The sequence below is a fragment of the Anguilla anguilla genome, chromosome 8 (assembly GCF_013347855.1).
Source record: "Anguilla anguilla isolate fAngAng1 chromosome 8, fAngAng1.pri, whole genome shotgun sequence".
Taxonomy (NCBI): Eukaryota; Metazoa; Chordata; class Actinopteri; order Anguilliformes; family Anguillidae; genus Anguilla; species Anguilla anguilla.
This window is the reverse complement of record NC_049208.1, coordinates 11,932,882-11,954,336: the sequence shown is the minus strand read 5'-3', so window position 1 is coordinate 11,954,336 and position 21,455 is coordinate 11,932,882. Positions and strand designations below refer to the sequence as shown.

At 49.5% G+C, this 21,455-nt stretch overlaps 1 protein-coding gene across 5 annotated transcripts in view; it reads right to left on the bottom strand.

Moving 5' to 3' along the window:
• LOC118233881 (zinc finger protein 521-like) overlaps nucleotides 1-21,455 on the bottom strand; it is a 133,811-nt gene that overhangs the window by 55,538 nt on the left and 56,818 nt on the right. For 4 of the 5 annotated variants that reach the window (XM_035429945.1, XM_035429946.1, XM_035429942.1 and 1 more), the window contains exons 4-5: nucleotides 12,975-16,366; nucleotides 12,505-12,589 (exon numbers count right to left, since the gene is read on the bottom strand). In XM_035429945.1, the coding sequence (XP_035285836.1) occupies nucleotides 12,505-12,589; nucleotides 12,975-16,004 (3,115 nt within the window). In that variant the 5' untranslated portion in view covers nucleotides 16,005-16,366. The remainder of the gene's footprint in view (nucleotides 1-12,504; nucleotides 12,590-12,974; nucleotides 16,367-21,455) is intronic. The other variant, XM_035429944.1, reaches the window with a different exon arrangement.

The window sequence follows — 21,455 nt, the reverse complement described above, 5'->3', positions numbered from 1 at the left end:
TTAAGGTGGTTATGGTGCAGTCATAGTGAGGTATTTGTGTGGTTATGGTGCAGTCATAGTGAGGTCTTAAGGTGGCTATGGTGCAGTCATAGTGAGGTCTTAGCGTGGCTATGGCCCAGTCATAGTGAGGTATTTGTGTGGTTATGGTGCAGTCATAGTGAGGTCTTAAGGTGGCTATGGTGCAGTCATAGTGAGGTCTTAGCGTGGCTATGGCCCAGTCATAGTGAGGTATTTGTGTGGTTACGGCGCATCATAGTGAGGTCTTTGTGTGGCTATGGCCCAGTCATAGTGAGGTCTTAAGGTGGTTATGGTGCAGTCATAGTGAGGTATTTGTGTGGTTATGATGCAGTCATAGTGAGGTATTTGTGTGGTTATGATGCAGTCATAGTGAGGTATTTGTGTGGTTATGGTGCAGTCATAGAGAGGTCTTAAGGTGGTTATAGCACAGTCATAGTGAGGTCTTAAGGTGGTTATGGTGCAGTCATAGTGAGGTCTTAAGGTGGATATAGCGCAGTCATAGTGGGGTCTTAAGGTGGTTATAGAGCGGTTTTAGCATGGTCGTAGCGCGGCGGGCCACCTGGCAGCCTGCTCTGTGCCTGGTGGACGGCAGCGGGCACAGGTGCTGCAGCCCCAGTCCGGTGCCAGGCTCGGACAGAAGGAGCCGATTTAGAGAGCGTGCCACGCAGGGGCTGGGGAGGGGGTCAGGACGAGGGGGGGGCAGGGCGACTCTGACCTCCCTCCTCCCCGATGGGCAGGGAGCCACCCCTGCAAACAGCAGCCCCCCCCCCCCCCAGCACATGACGCACGAACCATACCCTTAATGAGCCGGTGGCCCACGAGCGGCCAAGCACATTAATATTTCCTGATGATTATCATTAAGGTGTAAGCACCTTTCCCGAAGTGGGCCGCCACAGAGGGGCTGGGGGGGGGGGGGCGGGGGGGCGGGGGGGGCGAGGGGGCCGGACGGCCAGGGCACCTCCGTCGTTAATGCCGAGCGAAAGCCCAAAATTACACTTGGCCCTAATGATCGCCGCAGCCGCGATGATGACAGATAAACGCGATTATAATAACGGCCATAAAGAATAAATACATTCACCAAAAAAACATTTAATAAATAAAAAAAACTCCCATCCGTTTAAGAATTGATGAAGAAAAAGTTAAATGCGATGTTTAAATAAATAATGCTTTTTTTTGTGGCCCTCCCCCTTTTTTCTCAAAATCAATATTTTAAATCGTTGTTCAACTCATTCGGCCCACTCTCCTTAGCCCGAACCCAAAGCTCCCGAACACTACATTAGCCCAGACTGTCGCCTCATTTAATATAGCTGTCAGAGCAGAGACAGCAAGGCCCATTATCTTTAAGTTCTCTGTTCATTAATGAGGCTAATGAACAGTCGTCCCCTCTGTTCCCAGCTGAAAGGGCACTGCATTAAAAGTACTGTACCAAGTTGGAGTTATTTTAATAAGTAATTATGCACATTAAAGATTAATCATTAAGCGCGCGCCTCTGCATTTAAATATCAGAGTGCGTCACCCGGGAGGAGGGGAATCGCCTGTACGCGCGCGGCTATGTGAGAAACCGAAGTGATTTTTTCACTTTGTGCGTTTGTGTGATTGTGTGTGTGTGTGTGCGTGTCTGTGTCTGTGTGTCTTTGCGTGTGTACGTTTGTGTTTGTGTACGTGTGTGTGTTTGTGTCTGTGTGTGTCTGTGCGTGTGTGTGTGTGTTTGTGTGTCTGTGCTTGTGTGTGTGTGTGTGTGTGTGTGTGTGTCTGTGTGCCGGTGCGTGTGTGTGTGTGTGCACGTTTGCGTTTATGTATGTGTGTGTGTGTGCTTGTGTGTGTGTCTGCGTGTCTGTGCGTGTGTACGTTTGTGTGTCTGTGTGTGTGTGTGTGTGCGCACGTTTGCGTTTATGTATGTGTGTGTGTTTGTGTATGTGTGTGTGTGTGCTTGTGTGTGTGCGCGTGCACATGTGAGTGTTTGTGAGTGTATTAAACCAGTTGTCTGAGGACAAATGGAGCGTGGAAGCAGACATATTTTTGTAGCTAATTCTATTCACAAGAGTATTTTTTTTTTGAATGTATGTAAGCACATTCATCTGGAAAAGCGGGGGAGGAATGTGGTTTATACCACAATGGACACAGTCACACCACAATTATATTAAAAAGGCATCTGAATGGCATTCAGAAAATAATGAACACTGGACAGAGGTACGTTACTGTGATTAACAGGCACTGCCACCTGAACGCAGAGGGCTGCAGGTTTGATTCGGCTGAGTAGTTTCACAAGCAGCAGCATATTGCACAACTGCTTCATATTGAGCGAATGCTCAGCTTTCTAAACCAGCCCCGTATAAAAATGTCAGCTACAGTATGTACATCGATTCCAATTATAATTTTGCTTCTCAACATTTCAATTTCATTCATAGCCAATCCTCCCCCCTTCCCCCCGCACGCACGCACAAAAGCAACAATAAAATCGACTACAACAACTTACGAGATTACACGTTCTCTCAGTGAATGCGGCAAACAAGAGCTTAAAAAAATAACAGCAACTGACCTGTACTCCTAGCTGCCCCCCCTTTAGCCTTCCCCTGTTTTAATGGGGAATGTGTGCACTTGACCTGGAAGAATGGGCTTAGGATCACGCTGGAAAGGGGAGTGTGGATGCGGGGGAGGGCTCGGGGGTTTGGGTTTGGGGTTGAGGGGGGGTTGGTGGACAGCCGCCCGCGGCACCTGTAACCTATTAGAGCTTCAGAGCATTCCAGAACGTTCCGACACGCAGGACAGAAGGGCATCATAAAAGGCCTAACAGGCAGGCCTGCGTACCATACACAGACGGCGAGGGGGGGGGGGGGGGACGAGAGGAAACATTAAATAAGGCAGGAAGACAAAAAAAAGAAAGAAAGAAAGAGAGAGAGAAAAAAAGAAAAGAAAATCCAGAACGGGAGGATGTGAAAGGAGGGAGTGCGAGCATGGTTCAGAGTGCGGTCCGTACAGCGGTTGCTAAAAAGCAACGACACGTCCCGCCGAGAACATCAAGGGAAGGTGGCAGCGTAGAATAATGGGTACAGAGCTGGTCTTGTAACCTGAAGGTCACAGGTTCGATTCCCGAGTTGGACAACGGCGGTGTACCCTTGAGCAAGGTGCATTAACCTGCATTGCTTCAGTAAATATCCAGCTGTATAAATGGATGCACTGCAAATGCTATGGTAAAATCTGTGTAAGTCGCTCTGGATAAAAGCGTCCGCTACATGCCTGTAATGAAATACAGGCATGTACCCTACGTTGAAAAGAAGGCTGCAAAATCCAACACACACAGCTTACAGCTCACACGCTCACAAGGTCATCTCAAACACAAGACCGCAACAGCCTTCTGCCAGCCAGAGAATGCCTTTGCCAAAGTTTCATTACACTAAATACCCCAGAACGCCTGATTAGCCCACATGCTACGCAGCTATGCTAACAGTCTGTTCAATGAGACCAAATTAAAACCAAATGCTCTGGAAATGTGTTGCTATTTTATTTTTTGTTGTTTGCTTGTTTTTTTTTTTTGTTTTTTTGTTTTTTTGAAACTCAAATTTTATGTTCCAAAAACCTTGGTTGTGTTCTGAAGGAGAAAGAGGCAAAGGAAAAGTGAAAGAGGACGAAAAACGGGCAAAAGACCAGAGACGGAGCACGATGACACATCCGTCATGGGCTTGGCAGGCTGCGCTGCCCTCGGGTGATGTAAAGGGCTTTCACTTCGACACGTTACCCGTTCGCAGGGCCGGCTGCTCGCCGACGCAGCGCGATGAGATCACGCCAAATTAGCACAATCGAGGAGAACGGGAGACGCGATTACGAAACGTCTCACCTCCTCGAGGCCGTGCGTGTGAGGGGAAACCGCCGTTTGACGGAACGCGAAAGGCGCGGTCGGAACACGGAAAGTTCTCTGCCCGCGGCGAAGGGGACGCGGGACGCCGTTAAATATCTTGCGTCCCCCCCCGAGGGCTTCCGCTCAAAGCCACGAATCACTAAAAACAAAGCCAAGAATCAATTTAATTAAAACTGAAATCCCCCTGATCCAGGGCAGGCTGGACTACACGCGCAGAGAGGCGCGGGCGCGGGGGCGATGATGGCACCCCACGCGTCCTCCGTCGGCAGCCGCAAACAGGGAGGAGCTGGACGGGGGGTTTGGTCAGCGGGGGGGGGGGGGGGGGGGGGGGGGGGGGGGGGGGGGGGGGGGGGGGGTTCATGTGCCCTTGCTCCCTCCGCCATGGCGGTGGCTCAAACCCTGCTCCGTTCTTCACGGATCTGGACACTGCACCGCCCCCCTGATCCCTGGACCCCCCAGACGTCCATGGCAGCAGCAGCACTGACAGATGGCCTCGCCCCCCCCCCCCCAGCACTCTCTCTACCTAGCTCTTTCTCCATCCCTCTCTCTCTCTCTCTACCTAGCACTTTCTCCATCCCTCTCTCTCTCTCTCTACCAAGCTCTCCAAATCCACTTCTTTCTACCTAACACAATCGATCTAGCTCTCTCTCCACCTAACTCTATCTCCATCCCTCTCTCTCTACCCATCTCTCTAGCTCTATCCCCCTCTCTCTACCTAGCTCTCTCAATCGACTTCTCTCTACCTAACACAATCGATCTAGCTCTCTCTCTACCTAACTCTATCTCCATCCCTCTCTCTCTACCCATCTCTCTAGCTCTATCCCCCTCTCTCTACCTAGCTCTCTCAATCCACTTCTCTCTACCTAACACAATCGATCTAGCTCTCTCTCTACCTAACTCTATCTCCATCCCTCTCTCTCTACCCATCTCTCTAGCTCTATCCCCCTCTCTCTACCTAGCTCTCTAAATCCACTTCTTTCTACCTAACACAATCAATCTAGCTCTCTCTCTACCTAACTCTATCTCCATCTCTCTCTCTCTACCCATCTCTCTAGCTCTATCCCCCTCTCTCTACCTAGCTCTCTCAATCGACTTCTCTCTACCTAACACAATCTATCTAGCTCTATCTCTGTATCTACCCCTTTCTCTACCAAGCTCTTTCTATCCCCTCTACCAAGCTCCCTCTATCCAATTCTCAGTACTCTCTCTACCCAAGTCTCCCTCTCCTTCTCCTCCTCTTTCTCTCTCTGTCACCCTGCTCTCTCTACCCAACTCTCTCTCCCTCTCCTTCTTCTTCTCCTTCTCCTTCTCCTTCTCCTTCTCCTTCTCCTTCTCCTTCTCCTTCTCTCTCTCTCCTGAAACTCGTTTTGCCGGGCGGCGCTGACCTTGCCGCAGCCAGCGAGCTCCGGCCCGGCCTGGCCCGCTGCCGGCCACATGGGGGATAATGAAGTCCGGCGCGGCTCAAATGATCGTTAGCTCTTTGATGTTCTTCTGGGAGGGGGGCGGGGGGGAGGGGGATTGAAGACACCCCCCCCATCGCCCCACGTCCATCATATCGGCGCTGGGGGCGTGATGGATGCGTCGGCAACGCCGCGCGGCGGGGCAGGCGCAGTACGGGACGGAGCGCCGCAAACGCCGAGCGGTACGCCGCGAAAGCGCTAACGGGCTGTCGGTGACTCACCCGCGGCCTCCCCGGATTCCAGACTGCCCCGCGCCCCTACTTTGCCCTTCAGAAGCAGACGCGGGGAGGACACAGGCCGCATTCCTTTTTGGCACGCAAAGGGGCATTCGTTTAGTTTTTAAGCATTTAGAAGTTGTGTATTTAGTTGACTTAATGCATTTTACATTTTTAAAAAACCAAAACATATAGCCCATGTCAAAAAAAAATTCAGATAAACAAGTTACCGAATCACGTAATATGCATCTTTTTCCTAGAACAACAATCAACAGCTCGCTCTAGTGCACCTTCATGCTCTATGGTACCGCAGCGCTGCACCTGACCCATCCACACGGGCGTCTGGGTCGCGCAGAGGTCGGGGCTCCGCACAGGGCGTGCCATTTGTCGCCCTGACCTTTATTAAAGCCGAGCGGATTGTTTGCACTGCCTCCCCTGCGCTTCACTGCTTAGCAACGTGGAGACTGGCGGGGAGCACTGAGCATGCTCAGTTAGCCCCTGGATAACAGCCTCCATGGTCTGCATAACATGGGGGTTTATTCAGACCAGCTGGTGATATAAGCCCATCACCCTAATACGGTACATATAACTACCACAGAGTATATATTTTACTCTAACAGAGTATATTTGGCTCCAAAGGAGCATTCGGATACACACTAGAGTAATTTTTAAATGAACATATCTTAAATCAATGATTTTTTGCAATTAAATGGTGTGCAACCACACGAAGGAACCTTGAGGTATCACCTCGACCGGCGCTTTGTTCTTTCTTACATTCCCAGCATGCATCAGTCTCCCTCCTTGACCCGCTTCACAGCCCCGCTCACCGCGCTAGCTATTTCAGCGCCAACACTTCCTCCAAGAAGTCTTCTCACAGCTAATTGCCGAGGAAAGGCTTGGGAATTGCAGTCAAAATAATAATAAGGAAGGGCCGCACAAGCAGAACCCGAGCGGTTCTGAATTAAGGCACGCTCAGTCTTGTGTTCGGGGGGAGGTGTTAAACTGGAAGACCCGTCGCGTTTCTCAGTCTTCATGGACATCGTATTAGAGAAATGAAGACATTATGCGTGCGAAGGGGAACACGGACACAGCGGAACACACAGCTAGATGGGAATTACCAGCCAATTCATTTACAGTCACTGAGTATGAGCATGAATACACAATTATGAAAATTTAAATTAAAAAACAATACTGTATAGCATCTACTCTGTTCCATGAAGTTTCTCTCTACAATGCTGAATGTTGTTTTGCGCTTTACAGTGGCTCCAGAGAAGGTCAAAAGCATCCAGGCCTTTCCTATTTCAGAGAAGCCCATTTAGGACAATTAATGCAGCTCTGGCATAGAACTTGTGTACTATTAGCCTGGCACCAGTGCGGCTGAAAGACAGTAGCGTTTCGCTCCATAGCGGCTGTTGCCAGCGCTTGGCTTTTCTTTCCCTTGGCCCCTTAATGGAGGATGCCTTCCCAGGTCGCACTGCTCCGTGTACAGCGCAGACCCATCAGCTCTGTGACGTACCACAGAGGGCACCTGCTTCGGTCAGCGCTTGGGAACCGGAGCACGTAACTGACCCACAGCCACGGCCTCGGGAGCTTCCAGAAACTTCCAGGTAGAAACTTCCAGAACAACGGCAGCCCGAAGAAACTGTGTCATCCACAGGACCCAGCTGACCTTTAGACATCCCCCCGAAAGCCAGGATATGCCTGGAGGGGTGACTTTAGAATGTTAAATAAATCTGTTTTTTTTTTGTTCTTCCTGTGTACTTGAAGCTGTTTGAGTTCCCCTCCTCTTTTCACGCTTCTGGTAATGACCAGCGGATTAAGAGCTTTCCTGACTGGGCGTCGTTGCTCTTATTGTTGTTTTCATGTCGTTGATAAAACGAGTCAAAGCCAGCGCTCAGCAGACAATAAAGGGAACAGGGAAGGAGGGAGGGAAGAAGAGAAAAAAAAAGAGAGAGAGAGCGAGTTTGGAGGAGGGTAAGAGGCTTGGCGCGGGTCTCCTCCCCAGCTCGGCGACGCCCCACACAGAGATGCCAGCTGTATGGCAAATGTGCGCCCCCCGCCCCCCCGCCCCCCCCACCCCCTCTCGCCCCACCGCCCCGACTGAGGCGTGGCGAGCCGCGGGATCCACGAGATGGAAGGCACATCGCCGCCTTGGCAGCCAGCGCCCGCTGTCACCCGCCCAACTTGTAGAGGTGACTCCACACCCCTCCGACGCGACGGCTGATGTCAAAGAGGGGGAGCACATCAAGGAAAGCACATGGCAAAATAAATAAATAAACAAATAAATAAATAAATAAGCCGTACGTACACGTGTTACGTTTTAGGTCAGGAGCTTCTCTCCCGATTGTTAAAATTCAAATCCCATTCAAAGTCGGCTGATCGGAGGTTTTGGGCATCGCATCTCAAACCAATGGCGTAAAGCGGCTACCGTAGCCAAAAGAGCCTCCATGGAGTTCTGGGGGTCGGAGTTGCTTCAGAAGTTCATATGAGAGCGTTTTACTGAAGAATTCCTGCTGGCAAAAACCCCTTTTTTCAATGAAAGACCTTCAAACTTGGCAGCATTATATACTATCCTCTGCTACGAGCCTGCAAGTGCCAAAAACATAGGCTGCATAAATATTTTAAAAGGAAAAATGTGCTGTTTTTATTCTCTCTCTCAACCGCTCCATCTAATTAGCTATATGTGTGCTCTACACTTGTTTTTTTCAAGAATATTTCTTTATTTACCCGTGCATTTATTTTTACAAGAATAAGGAATGGACAAATGTAAATAACGAAAATGAATTGATTTAATTGAAAAGCTTTTCAGCCTTATAAAATAAATAAATAAATAAATAAATATTTCTATTCAAAGAATTCTATTGCTGCTTCCAGTATAATTTCCTTGGAAATTAGGGAAGTGACTATTTCCTGATTTTGCATAATGGTGATGAAAGGGTATTAGAAGTCCCATTTAGCAACCGTACAATTACACTTGTTCCAACAACATTGTAACATAAGATTGTTTCCTTAATAGTCAAGATAAAAAAGGGTTAGGAAACGTGGTACCCAGCAAGACAATGAAAGCTGCAGAGACTTCTGACATCCCACAGCGATATATCAATCTCAAAAACTAATTTAACAGCCCAAGAAAAGGGAAAAAACATCTAAATCAGTTAAATGACAAAAATTGACAGCAACGCACTTACATCATGAACTGAGAAATAAATGATGGGCTTGGCAACAACATAGTTACCAAAGCTAGCTGGTGGGCCATTGTTTTATAAACGCAAATCTTTTACCCACCAATGAACTGTAATAAAATCTCCACTCGAGAAAAACTCCACATGAAGCGAGAACAGTTGTCCTTTAGCCGACTATTAAATTGCTTCTTGGTTAGTGCCTGAGCCTCTTACTTCTACATAAGAGCCAGGATAGAAAGTCTCACCACAGCACAGCCAGCTGCAGTGCCCAGGCCTGTTTTTTGTGCAGTCTTTGGGGTCCACAGGATTATGTTTCTGTCCTGGGACACGAGTGGGCCCAGAGCAGGAACCTGCAGGAGTGAAACTCACAGCCCCCTGAGTATGCCATTCTCCTAAAACACACAAATTCTACACCCCCCCCCCCCCCGCCCCCTTTAAAAGAAAAGCTTCTGTTACAGTGTCCGACATTTGTCGAACCATGCCGGCCTGGGTTTTTTTTTTTTTTTTTGGTTTGAAATCCAGGCCGGTATCACCCAAAGACCACGGTGCTGCATCTGAAAGGGGTTGGCAGACACACAGAGAGCATCGCAGAGCGGTGGCGGGTCGGGGGGGGGGGGGGGGGGGGGGGAGAGGGGGGCAGGGGGGTAAAAGGGGTGGAGACGGGAGGGCCAGGCATTGTCACGGGCCATGCCAGCGATATCATATTACAAAGAGTGGAGATCGGACCGATATCAAACGGCCCGGCGTTTGTCCTTCTAGCGCTCTCTTACATCACGGTATCGAGTTATAGCCCCATAAATAGAATTATCAGAGCGAATCGATACCCGGGGGGGGGGGTGGGGGGGGGGGGGGGGGTGGGGGGGTAAACGGGTGCCCGTAACAGGGGAAGGCTTGGTCCATTACCTATGCTGCCATGGCGACAGCTGAGGACAGCCGACCCGGGCCCCAATCCCGTCTATCTCGCATAGAGTGCTATTAAAGCAGAAGCTGCCACTTTCTAGGTAGGATGGAGGGGGGGGGGGGGGGAATTTAAATAAAAAATGTATTTAAAGCTTTTCCAAATGAAGGCCAGTTTTGTCCATATTAATTCTGCAGTAATTAATTTAAGCCGTTTGTGTTTACATAGAGGTGCGGTACCATATTCCCAGGACTGTAATACTTACGATGCTCTGTTATTCTCATTATTACGGACTATTTTGACTTATGTTCATGAAAACTATATTAATAATTTATTGGTTTACATTCATAATTGTTTACCATAAACATTTCATTTACTCTCAGTACAAATAACCTTTATTAGCCTTTTACCGCTGGTTTCAACTGGGAGCTACAACAAAAGAAAAATTCCAAAAACATAAAATCACAACACAAAAACTAGCCCCTTGTTTTTAAAAGAAGCCTTTTAAAAAATGTGCGTGAATGTTCCGGTTCTCTGCCGATTTGGCACGGCTGACTGTGCCCCCCTGCTTCCTCGCTACACCGCTAACTCCTCACCCAGCACACTCTCACACACACGCGCGCCTGTGATATTTTACACTCCACAGGTCCCTGAGCAAGCAGCAATTTTTGGAGAGGCACATGTCCCACCCGAGAGAGGTTCCCAGTCCAATCGGGTTCAGATTTTCCTCTGACATTTCATTGACATTTTAAGGTAAAATGCGTGACTTCTGAGCATTTTTTTGGACTACATGTTTGAGGTGGACATACATTTTGAGGCGCATACAAAGGCACATGCTTCACTTTCTAGTGGCCAATGTTTTTCAGTAGAAGAATTAATGCGCAATCCAGACAGCTGCACAATTCATTTCAGAATTATCGACACGGTGAAACTCAAAGACCTGAAAGTAAGTGATATGAAGCTTGGAGGCAGCCAGGAAGATGCAGGCATTCTGCTCGCTGTAAAGGTTTCATTTACCATTTAGATGATTTTACGTTACTGTGACTTTTTCACGACACTCCAATAAATTCAAGGATATTTCAAGGACAGTGGGGCCCCGCACCGCTGACAGCTGGTGGTCTATGGACACCTGGCACATGTAGGAGAGGACCTATTGTTAATGAAGCACTAACTGGGGGAGCCCTGTTGATTTAACTCTTTATGGTGTGAGGTCACAAATATGTGATTAGAATGTTCTTAGCTGAACATTCCATTGCTGATGTAACAGTTACTGCTGGTAATTGACAATAACGGAGCTCTAGAACACTGTGAGAAATCCACATAATAAGGAATAACCCCAAAAAACTAAATTGATAAAGCACTGTAACACCGATAATCATATTCTAGGGATTGCAGTTTAAAAAAAAATGATTATACAGAAACTAAAACAAAAAGAAATTCCACTATTCCAATTTTCTAAGAATATTTTAGAATTAAATAAATTTAAAATCTGGTGGTGAAACGGACAACAACTGATAATACCACCCCTCGAGTTCCAACACTGAATGTAAACATACTGTGTTTGTACATCACACCTGCACACAATTACACACTAGAGATTACTAACACTATTTACGCTATTTACCATTTATTTTTAAAATAACATAATTATTTTTCATTTTGTTGCATATCTCTCCCATCAACTTTTTGAACTGTCGTTTCATATGTAGAAGTAATATTTGAGAATAAACAAAAACCAGTAGAAAACGCTGCAGTCTTAAATAGATGGCCGTGACCTTGGGGTCCCATCGCCCGGGGAATGGGTGCGATTCCAGGGGAACGTTATCTGAGCTGGGGCAGGACCGGGGCTGATTTCTCTTCCCCTGCGTCTGCCAATGCGGGGACTCAGCTTGTTTACTCATGCCCACGGGATGGCAGAGGGGCGGGCACTGGGGATGGCAGAGGGGCGGGCACTGGGGGATGGCACATTCCCAGGGTATCCCAGCACGGAAGCCAAGCAGCGGGGGAAATCACAAATCACGAGCACATGCACTCAGGAGTGAACACACACACACACACACACACAGGAACACCTACACAGACACACAGACGTGTCAGCATGCACATACATGTATGTATGTACACAAAAACATACAAATGTGGCACGAGTGCAAACATACCACACACCACACACACACACACACACACAAGGGCATACACACACACACACACACATTCACTGACACCATTTAGAATTTGTCCTAATAATAAAGTTGTCTGGTTTCAGATCACTGAAAACCATATACCAATTAAAATACATGAGAAATCTACATAATAAGGAATAACCCCAAAAAACTACATTTAAAAAGCACTGTAACACCGATAATCATATTCTCAAGATTGTAGTATTTTTTAAAAACGATGACACAAAAACTGAAAAAAAAGAAACTCCACTATTGAAATTTTCTAAGAATATTCTTGAATTGAATAATTAAAATCTGAAATCTGGTGGTGAAACGGACAACTGGTAATACCATCTCTCGAGTTCCAACACTGAATTTTCTAAACATACCGTGTTTGTACATCGCACCTGCAAACAATTACACACCAGAGATTGCCAACGCTATTGACTCCACTCCTGTTTGCAGCCAGTAGAAAAATAATTGCCATTTTATTGTCTAGAAAGCTGCAGCACTTAATGTACCCATTGCAAGACGAGAAAAAAAGTACTTGATTTCAAGTACTTGATTTCATAAAACAGTAGAAATAAAAGAAAAATATACAAAAATTCTTGATAGGACACAATTACTGGATTAACGCCCCTCACTCTCGGATAAGGAATGTGTTCATTCGTTACATTAGCCAACACACCGGTAGACATGCAATAGATTCTTACCCAGCATGTGATTGGCCACGTGCACTTGGATGTCCCATTCACTGTAGAAGACCATCTGACATTTTATGCACTGGTAGGTCTTCTTCTGGATAAAGGGGACAATGCAGACAATATCAGGGCATGTTGCCTCATACTTAAGGTCATTATTAGCAACTATTCAGAAGGCAACGCATTGCAGGGAACATATGGAGAGGTTAATTACCACAGTTATGGTATCTAGCAGATACTTGCATTGCCTGAGTAAACACGCAAACAACACAACCACAAACACAAATACATGCACACACACACACACATACAGATACACAGATACATGCAGAAAGACACAAATATGCACACACAGACACACACACACAGATACACACATGCATGCAGACACACACAAATATGCACACACACACACACACACACACATAGCCACATGCAGACACACACAAGGACAAGCGGGACAGGCGGGACGATGTGATTACCTCATCAGGCTGGGAGGGGCTACCCCGGGCCATGGGGGACACCTGCGGGGTCTTGTGCTGGCCGCTGTTGCTCTCCCCGCCGGAGGCGTCCCCATGCACGCTCAGCGTGTGCGCCTGCAGCTCCGCCTCCGACTCGAACTTCACGTTGCAGCTGGGGCAGCGCGTCTTGGAGGCGGGGCCGTGGGCGGACCTCCCCTTCCCGGAGGAGGCGGGGCTCAGCTTCCCGCCCTGCTGCTTGCCGCCGTTGACCGTGGGGCTGGAGCTCTTGCTGCCGGCACCGGCGCAGGAGCCGCACAGCCCGTACGGCAGCCCGTTGATGTCCAGCTTCACCAGCTCCTGCTTGGAGCGGAACTCCTTCAGGCAGGAGGCGCACTTGTAGCCCTTCTGCGGGTGGTGGGCGCGGCCCACCGGGGGTCCGGCGGCGGCGGCGGTGTTGGCGGGGTACGCGGTGCCCGTCTTCTGCATGTGGAAGGTTCCGTGGATCTTCAGCTCCAGGGTGGACGTGACGGACTGCATGCAGACCACGCAGCGGAAGCCCGTCAGCGAGTTGCGCAGGTCCGGGTGCATCTGGCAGTGCTCCAGGAAGTCCTCCTCGCACCGGAGGGGCAGCTTGCAGATGCGGCAGCTGCCCGTGTCCAGGCTCTTGCTGTGGGTGACCTTGTGCTCGGTGAGGGTGAGCAGGGAGGGGAAGCGCTCGCCGCAGATGGGGCACATGTAGTGCTTGACGGGGCCCAGGTGGGTCTGCATGTGCTCCCGCAGGCCCCCCTCGGAGAAGAAGGTCCGCGAGCAGACCGTGCACTTGTGGTTGCCCTTGATCAGGTCGGCCTTCTTCTTGACCATGGCGCTCTCCCCGGGCCTGATGTTGTGGTCGCGAAGCTGGTGGTTGGTCAGCAGGGAATCCATGGTGTAGGCCGCCCCGCAGATGTCGCACCCGTACATGGGCTCAGAGGCGTCGGGCTCCTCCTCCTCGCTGCCGTCCCGGCTGTTGTGCGACTCGCCGTGGCTGTTGCCGGTCATGAGGCCCTGGAGCTCGGCGTCCTCCTTGGAGGCCGGCCCCTCCGCGGCTCCAGAGCCGTTGGCCGAGGCGCAGTTGGGCTGAGGCTTGGCCTCGTAGATGCAGTGCTTCTCCCGCAGGTGCCTCTCCAGCAGGGCGATGGCGTGGAAGGCCTTGCTGCAGAAGCGGCAGTTGTACTTCTTGCTGTGGGTGGTGATGTGGCACTGCAGCTCCACCTCCGTGCCGAAGGACTCCCGGCAGAAGATGCAGCGGTGGGGCCGGCCCTGGCTCTCCAGGTGGTTGTGCTTGACGTGCAGCTGGAGGTCGGGCTCGTGCCGGAAGTCCCAGTTGCAGGAGGTGCAGCGGTAGACCTTCTTCTCGTTGCTGTGCTTGACAGCCAGGTGGAGCTGGACGGACACCTTGGAGTCGAAGACCTCCTGGCAGAGGGTGCAGCGAAAGAACACAAAGGTGTGCATGTCCAGTAGGTGCTTCTGCAGGTCGTCCACTGAGGTGAACTGCTTGTCGCAGCTCTCGCAGATGTAGTAGGTGGAGGTGATGGTGTAGTGGAGGGTCACGTGTTTCAGCAGGGACTCCTGGTTGGGGAAGTCCTTGCCACACTGGGGGCAGGTGAGCAGCGGCAGGACACTGTCAAGGTGTGTCTTCAGGTGGGTCTGGAACAGGTCCAGACTGGAGTACTTCGCACCGCACTGGTTGCAGATGAACTCCCCGGTGGAGCGAGAGGAGCCGGTATGCTTGAGGGAGGCCTGGTCCGCTGACATGGGCGAGGAGGGGCTGAGGGCTCGATGGGACTTCTTTCCATTGTTTATGTACTTGAGTGCCAGGGGGATGTTCTTGTGGTTCTCCTTGATGTGCTTGTTCAGCTTCAGGATACTGTTGAATATAGGCGAGTTGGTGCAGTAGGAGCAGGAGTACACCTCCACGATGGGATCCTTAGGAGTCCCCGCCAGGGGCGAGTCGAATCGCATGCTCCCCCCGTCGCAGTGGGTCTGCCGGACGTGCTCCTCCAATGTGGCCTCAGTGAGGAATCCCATGAAGCACTGGGGGCAAAAGAAGGCATTGCTCTCCTTGGCAACTGGGCTGGGGAACCCATGGGAACAGCGGATGTGCTCCTGGAGCGCGTTGAGGTCGCCCAGCACCTCGGGGCAAAAGTTGCACTGCAGGAGGCCAGCTGAGAGTCCGACCCCAAGGTCCTGGGCATCGTGGACCTGCCTGAGGTGCTCGTTCAGGTTGCACAGGGAAGGAAGCACCTCCAGGCAGTACTGGCAGGTGTGGGCCTGCTCCGGCTTGTCCAGGTGTATGGTCTTCAGGTGGATCTGCAGCACCGCCAGGCTAGAGAAGGCCTGCTTGTTGCAGTAGATGCAGCTGTAGGCCACCTTGGCTTGCTTGGCCGCGGCCGCGCCACCCGCCCGCTGGGCCGCCCTCTTCCTCCGGCGGGTCTTGGGCGGGGGCGGGGCCGCCTCCACCATGGTGGAGCTGTCGACGGAGAGGTTGGAGTCCGGGGTGGTGCTGGAGACGGAGGTGTAGCCCACCGTCAGCAGGGAGGGGCTGTTGCTGTGGTTGCTGGACTCGGGCTGCTGGTGGAGGTCCATGTGGGTGCAGAGGTCCTCGGGGGCGGGGAAGCGCTCCGAGCAGATGGCGCACAGGTGGCCCCTCTCGTCCCCGACGTGCTCGCGGTCCACGTGGTCCAGGAGCGCTCCCTCCTCGGAGAAGGGCTCCTGGCAGTACACGCACCGCAGGGCCCCGCCCCCCGACTCGGACGCGGGGGCGGGAGGAGGCGGGGAGCACTCCGGGTGGCACTCCGCGATGTGCTTCTGCAGCTCCTCCGGGACGTCGAAGCCCTCCTCGCACCGCCCGCACTTCTGCGGCTCGGCCCGGTCGCCGTCCTTCCCCTCCTTCCCGCCGTCCTTGGCGCCGCGCTCGTGCACCTGCATGTGCCCGTGCAGGGAGCCGGGCGACAGGAAGCCGCGCCGGCAGACGGCGCACTTGTAGGGCTTGCCGGCGGCGTGCGTCTTCATGTGGATCTTGAGGTGGTCGCTGCGGGAGAAGGCCGCCTCGCACTGGGTGCAGCTGTACTTCTTGTCGCCGGTGTGCAGCTTGACGTGGCGGTCGCGGCTGCGCTTGTGCTTGAAGAGCCGGCTGCAGAAGGTGCAGCGGAAGGGCAGCCGGTCGCCGTGGCACTGCTCGTGGCGCTTCAGGAAGCCCAGCCGGCTGAAGGACTTGCCGCAGAACTGGCACGGGTAGGGCAGGCCGGGCCCGCCTCCTTCCTCCTCTCCGAAATCGCAGTCGTCTCCGGGGTGGTTGGGCGATGTCTGGTCTTTGCTGGAAGGTGATGATGCAGGCCAGGAGCAGGAAGGGTCATCTTCAAAATCAACCCCGTCTGCAAGAGAAAAAGAAGGAGGCGTGTATCGTCAGAAAGAGGAAACAATACAGGCACACAAATATGGCAACTCCAATCTCACCGGAATTTGGAATGTCCATTTTGTGGACTATGAATAAGCACTCTCATATATACCCCCTGCAGCCAGCTCGGGACAGTGAAGACAAATCACAGTTCTCCTTCTAAACATGCAGTGCCAGCCGGCTGCATTTTTTCACACTGCAGCCACAAGCTGTGCATGCGCAGAGTGGGGGTGGAGGAGGCCCAATCAAATGCATGCACAAAGAGCAAGCCATGGACACCCAGATGGTCAAAAGGGGCTGTTCGACAAATAAGCACACAGCTATCCCCGGCATCTGAAACCCTCCCACATATCCCTATGGTGACACAAAGCCAATTGTGTGCTGCCCCTGCAAGCCAAATTCGATCGTTGACCACGGTGCTCACTCATGCACCGCAAGTGGTGCTTTTACAGAGTGAGCCACCCAGCAGCCCTCACAGAAAACTTTGTGAACTAACAGCGCCTAGTTCCTGTTCACTTCCTTTAGCCACGGTGGGGTGCGGAGAAAAAGATGATAAGAAAAAAAAAAACCAACTGAAGTAATGTGTCAAAAACCCATAATTCCCCTTAATTTCAGTTCCCTTCATTGTTTCTGAAAGTCCTGAAATAAATGCAAACAATGACGCTCCACAGGAGCCTATTTTAAAACGTTATATTTGAATATCTTAATTTGCATCCTTTGAAGAGGGGAAAAAATGAAACGCTTTTTCCACAATTAGCCTTGTATGTGGCCACGTAATGCCTCAGCCCACTGAGATTCAAAATGCAATCTTTTTGACATTTCTACCTACATGCTATGGGGTGCTCTGTGATTGACGCTCGGCATGTGGTAAATGATTTCCAATTTACATTATAACAACTCCCCCCACCCCCACCACCGCCACCACCCCTAGACTCATTTATGGAAAAAAAGGACTCAGAACAGCCTATTTGAAGTCAAAAGATTCACAGGGACAATAACAGCTTACTGACATGTTCATCATCCGCATCAAATACATTAAAAAAAACAACAGATACTTGTAAAAGACCTTTACATATGACTACTATTTATAGCACGTGATCCTGGCAACACATTGGAATCATCCATTCAACTTGTAATTGAAATAAGTACATGTGTAAACCTGAATATTCATCTGCCGACAGTTTAACGGTGTTATTTTGTGTTTAGAAAGGTTCACAAATAGGTTCAAGGCAACAGGTGGCACAGAGAGAAAAATCGCACACATTCAGCGACAGATATTGCTGTAGGACATCGATAGTAAGTGCAGGCAAACAGCCATGACTGCCACAGTACAGTAATATAAATACTATGCAAGCAGAATAAAATAATTTTGAATTAAAACACCTCAGGTGCATTATATCACCAGAGTGAGCAAACCTCTGCTTTTTAAAAATACTTAATTAATAATAATATACATGAAATAAGGTGTGCTGTGAGGTATTTTTAGTATTATGTCACTCAACCTGAGCTGGCCAGAGAAAGACGGGCACCCCCTACTGAGTTACCTATTTCTTCTTTAGTGTTAGGAATACTGTTTATTGTGGAAAATTCTTCAACAAATGGGCTACAATAATAAAAAATTTTACTGATTAACTGACAGAATGTCATCACAATGACTCAATGAAAGGACTGAATTCTTAGATAATGTTTCAGAGCAGGATAAACCTGTCTTTTGGCAAGGCTTCCTTTTCTATCATCTTCCACAAAGAGAAAGTTGACCAAGGGATGGTAATAAATTATTATTAATAGCAAATTATCACTATTATTATTATTATTACTACTACTACTATTCATGTAGCAACTTTAATTTACAAAAGTAAATTACAAAACACTTCAAATTAGAAAGTGAAGAACAATGGCTAAAAATATAAATAAATACATTAAATTAGAAGGAATACTCTACATCCGATGTCATTCCTCCTTGCTCAAGAGCAAAGAGGAGAAAGGTTTTGGAATTCCTGCCTGACATATGTAATGTGGCAGGATGAGAGGAGAAAAAAAACAGCCCCATTCGCTTTGCATAATCTCTGTCCAGAGGTGTAATAAAATCTCTTCCCAAAGGAATTCCAACTCAAACATTCCGTCCAGGAAACAGGGTCCCAGGAGAAGGCCCGGGACAAGGGCGGGGGGGGAGGGGGGGGGGAGGGGGGGGGGGGGGTGTGTGTTCGCCCCCCCATTTCTCCCCGACCCAAAAAGTGCTTTCAAATCCCAAAATTCTGGGGGTGGGGGTAGGGTGTGGGGTGTGGGGGGATCTTACTCTGCAAACCACTCCACCTCATTGTTTTTTTTTTTTGTGTCTGCTGATGACCACGTGCGCTTCCTCTGGAACTCCTCAGCATTTGCAGTGTCCTCCATGTGCGTTCCGTTAGTGAGCACAGCACCAAGAGACCTGCCTCCAGTCGGACAATCAGGGAAACTTGGAAACCCCCGTCCCTTCCCTCTGCTCCGGGGTATTTTTGGAAGTCAGCCTTCCTTTGCGCTTCTGATAAACAGACCGGTCGTCCCCGGAGCGGGGAAGGGATTTGACCCCATGCCCAACTGCTGTCCCGGGGGGGAGGTAGATGGGTCTCATCTCGGAGTCTGGTCCACCCAGTGGAGTGGATTCTCCCCCAGAGAAATATTTTGTAGCCTGCAGCTGTCAGCTCTGGCTTGCGTGTTGGGGATGGTGGGTGGTTTCATGTTCGGATGGCCTTGTATTACCCTACACCCCCCTGCCTCAAATTCTGATCCGTCCGAGACGACAAACCAGTTTACACTAACGCGCTCGCACACTGCCCAAATAGGGATCCAATTCAATTTCTTGTCACTGCATAGCAATTCCAGGAGTATAATTGAAAATTGAGCTTTGAAACGATACAGTTTTTGCCGTTGCAGTTGACCTGTGCTAAATGTTTCATAATGTAATGCCAATCTGTGTATGAGTAACAGTTTAACGCAGCATTGTCCTACAAATGTCTTGCAAGTGGTTTGTACACACAATTTTAATTTAATAAACTGTGTTTGTCTTCAGCTTGCTTGTGCTTCTTATCACTGTATGTGTATCTTATTTCCATTATTTTTAATTCATTACTCCTCAAACATGATTTTTCATTTTTACAATGGTTCTATATTATTGGAAAATACATCCTAAAGTGGTCAGAGATGGAATAATAGTTCTACCTTGGGTCATCTGCATCAAAATAAAACATTGGGGACAAAGCACATTGAAAACAATCATCAGCTGAAAAGTTAACAGATATTCTATATTAACAGATATTGGGTGACCTGCAATATACTGAAATTCCACTGTTTCTGCTGTTCCTGCCAACTTCCTCACATAAAAAGGACCAACACTTCCACACACTACAGACATGGAAAACCTGGAAAAACTGAAGCCAGGAAGGAAAAAAAAAAAAATGAATGTATGAACAAATGGAACCTTGGTCTCGCAGTGAAAATAGCAATGAAAAATAAGAGTGCTAAAATGTGGTAACCGCCTTTTTCGCAGTACCTGATATCACCCCAAAAAAAAAGTTACAAAAAAAAAAAGAAATCTAAATATGCCAGCACTGTAACAAATGTTAACCGAAGGCCGTTTACGTGTCTGATTGGCTGATTCAGATGTAGGCAATAAGGCTGTAAAGTCTCGTCAGACAGAAACGGTACATGGCGATCCGGGCTCGGGGCAAAACGCCTACATCGCTTATCTGACCGCGGCCTTTATCCTGAGGAAGCAGAGCGTGCAGCTGCGCCTTCCCCCGCGCAGCGGAGCTGCTGAAAGCGCGACCCCCCGCACCCCCCCGCCGCACCACTCGCGGAAACCCACCGCTGGTCTCCCGCCCCATTCGCACAACTGTGTCCCAGCGTCTAACCCTTTTTTCTTTCTTTTTTTTTAAACAGGGTTGGTCGTTCCAAACCTGTCACCTTCGAGTTAAGAGGAGCAAAGTCTGTCCTTAGCAATATTAGCTCCAATTCAGCCTAACCGTGGTATGGCTCGTCTTTAATAAGGAATATAGAGGTAAATATATTGGCACCATGTTATATTATTTTTATATTATTTTTTCAGGTATGGGCATTTCTTCTTTTGATGTGTTGCCTTTTCCAGGTTTGATTTAACAAGACCAGGTTAAGACCTAGTATATGGCTGGACCGAACCGGCCGACGTCACAGACATGTGCGGTGTAACTTTATCACTCACTCACTCAGTCAGTCAGTCAGTCAGTCAATCAGTCAGTCACTCAGTCACTCAGTCAGTCACAGACATTCGCGTTTGTAGGGCTGGCCCCGCTGTAGCGGTCCAGCCAAAAACAAGCACAGCACTTGTGTTTTGTATGGCATAAATGTAAGACTGATACAATGGGTTAACACATCTGCGGCATATCAAATATGCTTGATTGTGAGGGAAGATAATCTGCCCATTGTCCTGCATTTAAAAAAAAGTGTCACAATGTTTTTGCTGTGCCTGTGGGAGGGACACGCGCCAAATGATAAAAAAACAGAGTGTGTTCTGAAACAGACGCTGCAGAGGTGAGATGAGCAGCAATCAGAGAAAACAGCACTAAGTGTGGGGATTAGAGTCAGAGAGAGCTCATGTGATCCTGCATGAGGTCTCTCTCTCTCTCTCTCTCTTTCCCTCACTCTTTCTCTCACTGTGCCAATCCTCCTCCCTCCCTTCCTCACTCTCTCCCTCCCTCACTCCAGGACAGGCCTCACTGCCATTTCCATAATACACAGCGAAACAAGTGTGTGAACAGCGATGGATGAAAGCCCTCGTGTGTGAGAGTGTGTGTTTGAGAAGGTGAGTGTGTGTGAGCGGGTGAGTGTGTGTGTGAGCATGTGTGTGTATGAGTGTGCGAGTGCATGTCTGTGAGGGTGTGTGTGTGTGTGTGTGTGTGTGTGTGTGAGCATGTGTGTGTATGAGTGTGCGAGTGCATGTCTGTGAGGGTGTGTGTGTGTGTGTGTCTGTGAGGGTGTGTGTGTGTGTGTGTGTGTGTGTGAGCATGTGTGTGTGTGTGTGTGTGTGTGTGTGTGTGTGAGCGTGTGCGTGT